At 44.9% G+C, this 6,247-nt stretch overlaps 2 protein-coding genes across 2 annotated transcripts in view; both read left to right on the top strand.

Moving 5' to 3' along the window:
* The window catches only part of LOC126396061 (E3 ubiquitin-protein ligase MARCHF5-like), a 158,653-nt gene that overhangs the window by 68,374 nt on the left and 84,032 nt on the right, over nt 1–6,247 (top strand). The gene's annotated exons all lie outside the window — the stretch shown is intronic.
* The window catches only part of LOC126396011 (fibroblast growth factor receptor 1-A-like), a 28,657-nt gene that overhangs the window by 21,139 nt on the left and 1,271 nt on the right, over nt 1–6,247 (top strand). Inside the window, exons 7-16 of the mRNA XM_050053829.1 lie at nt 289–433; nt 515–705; nt 1,808–1,953; nt 2,528–2,649; nt 3,776–3,886; nt 3,968–4,158; nt 4,633–4,755; nt 4,840–4,910; nt 5,722–5,859; nt 5,954–6,059. Coding sequence (XP_049909786.1) covers nt 289–433; nt 515–705; nt 1,808–1,953; nt 2,528–2,649; nt 3,776–3,886; nt 3,968–4,158; nt 4,633–4,755; nt 4,840–4,910; nt 5,722–5,859; nt 5,954–6,059 — 1,344 coding nt within the window. The remainder of the gene's footprint in view (nt 1–288; nt 434–514; nt 706–1,807; nt 1,954–2,527; nt 2,650–3,775; nt 3,887–3,967; nt 4,159–4,632; nt 4,756–4,839; nt 4,911–5,721; nt 5,860–5,953; nt 6,060–6,247) is intronic.

Raw genomic sequence — 6,247 nt, 5'->3', positions numbered from 1 at the left:
TCTGTCCCACGTTTTTCTACTCACTGACGTGGTCAATCTATGTGAAACTGCACATAGGCATTGAGGACTGGCATAGGTAGAAGGTGACAAAGCTACCAATGGCTATGGACTAGTACTCTCTAAATGTGGATTATTCCGCTGCTGAAACTAGTCCCCAACAAAGTCACCTTTTCCTCCAGTTTTAGATATGAATCAGTAAACATGTACTGCTGTTTTTTAAAGATTTAGTTCTCAGTATGAACCGACATGTCATTCTTATCTCACATCACATCTCTGTCTCTACTCCAGACGGCAGGTTTGAACACCACAGATAAAGAAATGGAGGTTTTGACTCTGAGGAACGTGACTCTGAACGACGCAGGAGAGTACACCTGCCTGGCGGGAAACTCCATCGGCGTCTCTCATCACTCTGCGTGGCTCACTGTCGTCGATGGTACGTCACAAAGCCTCCTGCAGTTCATCCTGCAGAAATGATCCACCGTGCTGATCTGATATTTGTGCTCTGTCATCTCAGACCTACCGCCCGCCCCGCTGCCCTCTCAGACGTACCTGGAGATCTTCATCTACTGCCTGGGGTTTTTCATCATCGTCATCCTCACAGCCATGGCGGTCATCTGCAGACTCTGCTGCGCTCCGAAGAAGAGCGACTTCAACGGCCAGTTAGCCGTCCAGAAACTGGCAAAGAGCATTCCTCTGAGGAGACAGGTGACACGTCTCTCTTTTTGTCATTTCCTGTTTAGTCTCTGAACTTCCTGTTGCTGCCTATGTTAAATACAAGTTTGGTTCACAGTCTGCAGTGCATTCGTACAGTTTTTTAACAATGTTCTGGTGTCAATATATTTAGAAAGGTTTTAAAAATTGATTTTTCGTCTTAAGTTTTCTCTGAGGTTTATAAGAGTGTCACATTTTTTATTCATGGTTTGCTGGATGTAAGACAGTTGTTTTGTCGGTGAGCCTTGTGAGTTGTAACGGAGCCGAATTTTGTAACGTTACCTTTGTTAGTCTCTGCGTCGAGCCAACGTACATCTGTAAATCAGCCTTAATGGATCAGGATCAGCCCTTGGTCAGAGGATAGGACCTGAACATATTTCATTATGGATACTGATCAAGCGGGGCCTCTTCCATGGAGCCCGCCATGTTTCTACAGTAACCGAGAACAGACAAACCCAACACTGGCTGTAGATAGGGCTGTTTGCGTTGTTATGTTACCTGAAGGCCACCGTAGGTTCTCCTTCATGCTCGGAAAGGCAGCGGAAATAGTTGCAATCTGCAGCCTCAACGGCAGACACCATTAAACTTTTAACCTTTGTTCCTTTAAAAGACGAAAAACAGGGAAAGATTTTTCTTGTTGTTGCCATCTCAAAGATCTCTGTTTCATTCTCTTTGGCGGCACCTGTAGCGCTAAGCGGTAACTACAGGTGTGTGTTTGAATCTGACTTCCCAGATATCCAAACTGTCGCCTGTGTGACGTCTGTAGTCATTGCTCCTGTCTTTGTTTGTTTGGCCTTTGTTCGTAACCGTTTGCTTCTGATGCTTAGCTCTGCCAACCCTCTTCGGTGGACCAACCACTGATGAGTGATGGGAAACGTGTCACTAACTGTGCGCCACATGTGATTTTTCCTGGGAATGTCGCCACAGACCAGTTTTTAAACCTGCAGGTGTAAAGGGCTTTACCACCCTGTTACCTCGCTCAGCAACAGTTGGCGTCATAACAGATGAGAGATTATTTATTCATCAGTTATTTGTCCAGGACACTTTATGGTCATATAATCCAGAGACTCTGACGGCGTCTGTCCTCCCTCTGCAGGTGTCCGTCGAGTCCTCGTCCTCCCTCCAGTCGGGGATGTGTTTGATGCGTCAGTCTCGTCTCTCCAGTGCAGCCACCACCATCCTGACGGGCGTGTCAGAGTACGAACTTCCCTACGATCCCGTCTGGGAGCTTCCCCGTGACAGGTATGACCGCCTGCAGCAACCCATCTCGCTGCTTCTCACTCGTTGTACGTCCTCCACAACTCTCCAGGAGCTGATTATTAAAAGATTTAACAGTTCCTCACTGTGGCCTGTCGGTGGTCCAACCTTCACTGAATGCTCCACCCTTCATTTATTCTTTCTTGTTTTTGAGAGCTGACTTTTTGCAGCATACTGCTCTGATGTGTTTAACTACGTACAGAATGTCATTTAAGAATCATTTTCCTGTACAGGTGTGAGTATGTTGCACGTGTCAGTCTTATATTCCCCTGAAAGCATCAATAAAATAAAGCTGCAGAATTGTGTGATACTTTTGTCCTCGACTGAGAAATGATGTAGCGGGTGTGGAGGAGTATATGTGTTGCTGTTTGATGTTCTCACTCTGACCCTGAGCTCACATCACTTCTGAAACCTGTTTGTATTTCAGCAGGTGTTTCATTTGTGCTCCGTCAAGTCTTCTAAAGCACTTTGGATTACCTGCATCTGATGATCTGTAGCTTACCTGTATCTCAGGTGAATCAAGCACGTTGTACAGTGACGTGTTGTGTGTCGTCCTCAGGCTGACGCTGGGGAAACCTCTGGGCGAGGGATGTTTCGGTCAGGTTGTTCTGGCCGAGGCTGTTGGCATCGACAGAAATAAACCGACGCGCCTCTCGAAGGTGGCGGTGAAGATGCTGAAAGGTGAGAGCTGCTTTCTGAACTGGATGACTTCTTTCTGCAACAACAACAACAAATAGAGTAGTATGGTAGCCAGCTGGTTTCAGCACATGCCAAATAACTGCAACATCCCAGGTTTGAATCTGACCTTGCAACCTTTTATGAATGTCATAACCCTCTGTCTGTGTCCCACATTTCTACACTGCCCCGTCAAATAAAGGTAAAAAAAAGTCCCCCAAAAAGAAACATCAATCAAGTTTCTCTGACAGTTTCCATCCATGTCTGATAAGATGTTGGTGGTAAAAGGTCAAGGTCATTGTGACCTTACGTCTGTCCCATTCTTGGAAATGCTGTATCTTAATAAGGCCTTAAATTAAGTCCTTAAATTAAACACAAACATCTACTTGGAGTCAACTATTAACTGATAAGATATTGGTAGTTGTAGGTCAAAGGTCAAGGTCACTGTAACCCTCGTCTGTCCACTTCTTGTAAACGTGATATCTCAAGAATGCCTTGGAGGATTTCTTTTCAAATTTGGAACAAATGTCCACTTGAATGCAAGAATGAACTGATGACAATCTGATGGTTAAAGGTCACTGTGTCCTCACAAAATATGTTTTTGGTCATAAATCAAGAACTCACAGAATTAGACCAGAAAGTAGTAGTAGCCAAGATTTCATTGGTAGCATAGTCGCAGAAAAAACAAACAAACGTGAAACTCTATCAGGAGCTGCACCTTGTCAGAATAAATCTAAACCTGTATGACTGGACCATGTGTGACTTTACTTTGAAAGGACAGACACAGGAAGTGTCCACACTCAGCAGTCAGACAGGANACGTGCACTTGGAGATAAAATATAGGCCTATATTAATGAAGGTTCATTAGTACGTGTGTGAAGTATCCATGGTTTTACAGACAAGTGCAGAGGTCTACAACCAACAGATGGTTACTCTAGTTACTCAAACATTTTTCCAGTAGTTCATTAATCTGAGTTTGTCTTTATCAAGTTGTGACTGGTTATTGACCTACATCCTAAAACTTTATCCGACTTTTCACTTTCACCCTTTGCCTTATCCTGATTCATATTAAAATTAAAATGATCCGAACTCTAACATGAAGCTGACGTCATGTTGTTGTTGTCGTGTGCAGCGGACGCCACAGAGAAGGATCTGTCTGACCTGATCTCTGAGATGGAAATGATGAAGATGATCGGCAAACACAAGAACATCATCAACCTGCTGGGAGCGTGCACTCAGGACGGTGAGTGGGTTTGTTCCGTGTGACGCCCGTCAGTGGTGATGTGTGTCGCACAGATGTTAACACCTCCCCCTCCTCCGACAGGCCCTCTGTATGTGGTGGTGGAGTACGCCTCGCAGGGGAATCTGAGGGAGTATCTCCGTGCCCGTCGCCCGGTCGGGTTGGAGTACTGGAGCGGGTCGAGGCAGGCGTCTCTGGGCAGTTTGGAGATCAGGGAGCTGGTTTCTGCTGCGTACCAGGTGGCCAGAGGAATGGCGTACCTCGCCTCAAAGAAGGTCAGATTTACAGGCTAAAGATCTTACTGGATGCATGAGTTAAGTCCTGTGGCAGGAATGACTGTAACAGAGAATAATGTCATTCTTAAACCATGAAAAATCATAATTAAGGCTTCTAAACACAACCAGATATGTTCCAGCAGGAATATGATCCGAAATCAGTGAGAAATTCACAACACTAATGACCATGAGTACATGTTTCCCTGACGTTAGCATGTAGCTACAAGTAGCAGTGTACTTGCAGCTGGGAATTTACCATATGTAGTAGCCCTCTTCCCCACTAAAAATCACCAATAAAAGCTTACACAACCATTCATGCTCCAGCAGGAAAATGATCCACAATCGAGGGGAAATTAACATCAGCAGCCAATATTATATGTTTCCGTGACGTTAGCCGTGTAGCTACATGTAACAGTGTACCTCCATTTGTACTTGTGACGTGAATCTGTGGTGAACCCTGCTGTCTCCTCTCAGTGTATCCACAGAGACCTGGCAGCCAGGAACGTGTTGGTCACTGAAGATAACGTGATGAAGATCGCAGACTTCGGTCTGGCCCGAGACGTCCACCACATCGACTACTACAAGAAGACCACTAACGTGAGGCTCCATGAACAGACTGAATATGAATATCAGGGTGACGTGATGAGACGTGTTCTTACTGATGTGTTAATGATCCTGCAGGGTCGTCTGCCGGTGAAGTGGATGGCACCAGAAGCTTTATTCGACCGCATCTACACACACCAAAGTGACGTGTGAGTTTAAACTTCAGAGACCTGATGTTGATGTGTTGTTGTTTTTCTTTCAGGGTGAATTTCATACGTAAATGCAACAATTTTATTATAATTTTATTTTCTCATGTTTGTTTTTATACTTACACTGGCGATTGCTGGAGACATTGTGTTCTCTGTCTGTCAGTCCGTCCGTCGCATTCTTGGAACGTGATATCTCATGAATGCCTCTAGGGAGTTTTTTTTTTTTTTTCAAGTTTGGCACAAACGTCCACTTGGACTCAAGAATGAACTGATTAGATGTTGGCTGGTCAAAGATCAAGGTCACTGTTACCTTGCATCCATCTTACGTTCATTAACGCGCTATCTCACGAATGCCTGGGGAAGTTTTTTGTAATTTGGCACAAACGTCCACTTGGAAACAAGAATAAACTGATTAGATTTTGGCTGGTCAAATATCAAGGTCTTTGTGACCTTGCATCCATCTCATTCTTGTAAATGTGACATCTCAAGAACACAGCGAGGGTATTTCTCCAAATTTGGCACAAACAACCACTTTCGAGCCAAGATGAACTGATGAGATTTTGGTTATAAAAGGTCAAGATCACTGTGACCTCACATGCATCTCATTCTCGTGAATGCGATGTCTCACAAATGCCTTGGGGGAGTTTCTTCAAATATGGCACAAACGTCCACTTGGACTCAAGGATGAACTGGTTAGATTTCAGTGGTTGGAGGTCAAGGTCACTGTGACAGCCCTAATAAGGTATTAAATGTGGCAGCTACATGAAGTCGGCCATGTTGACAGGTCTCTGTGATGCTTCCTCTGCTGCAGGTGGTCGTTTGGAGTCCTGCTGTGGGAGATCTTCACCCTTGGGGGGTCTCCGTACCCCGGCGTCCCTGTGGAGGAGCTCTTCAAGCTGCTGAAGGAGGGACACCGCATGGAGAAACCTTCAGCGTGCACTCAGGAGCTGTGAGTTAAATCCAAAATCTGTGTTCAGGCTCCAAATAACATCGACTTAAAAACAGCTTGTATTTGTCTGAACGCTGGTTTTCTGTTTTATCAGGTACCTGATGATGAGAGACTGCTGGCACGCCGTCCCGTCCCGCAGACCGACTTTCCAACAGCTGGTAGAAGATTTAGACCGCACACTTTCTCTCATGGCGAACCAGGTAACGTGTTTATCTGTCAGTAAAATATAAACAAAAATTCATTATTAATCAGCCTTATTTTTTCACATGGATACATCATCCTCACATCTGATCATCTGTTCAGACTGTCAGCAACATCTTATACCATAGAAATAAATTCAGAGTTTGGCACATTCAAACGCATCGTCGTCCGCAGAGAGCTCAGCTTG

Source organism: Epinephelus moara, chromosome 9 (assembly GCF_006386435.1).
Source record: "Epinephelus moara isolate mb chromosome 9, YSFRI_EMoa_1.0, whole genome shotgun sequence".
Taxonomy (NCBI): domain Eukaryota; kingdom Metazoa; phylum Chordata; class Actinopteri; order Perciformes; family Serranidae; genus Epinephelus; species Epinephelus moara.
Note: the sequence above shows the minus strand (reverse complement) of the source record. Positions and strands in the feature narration are given on the sequence as shown.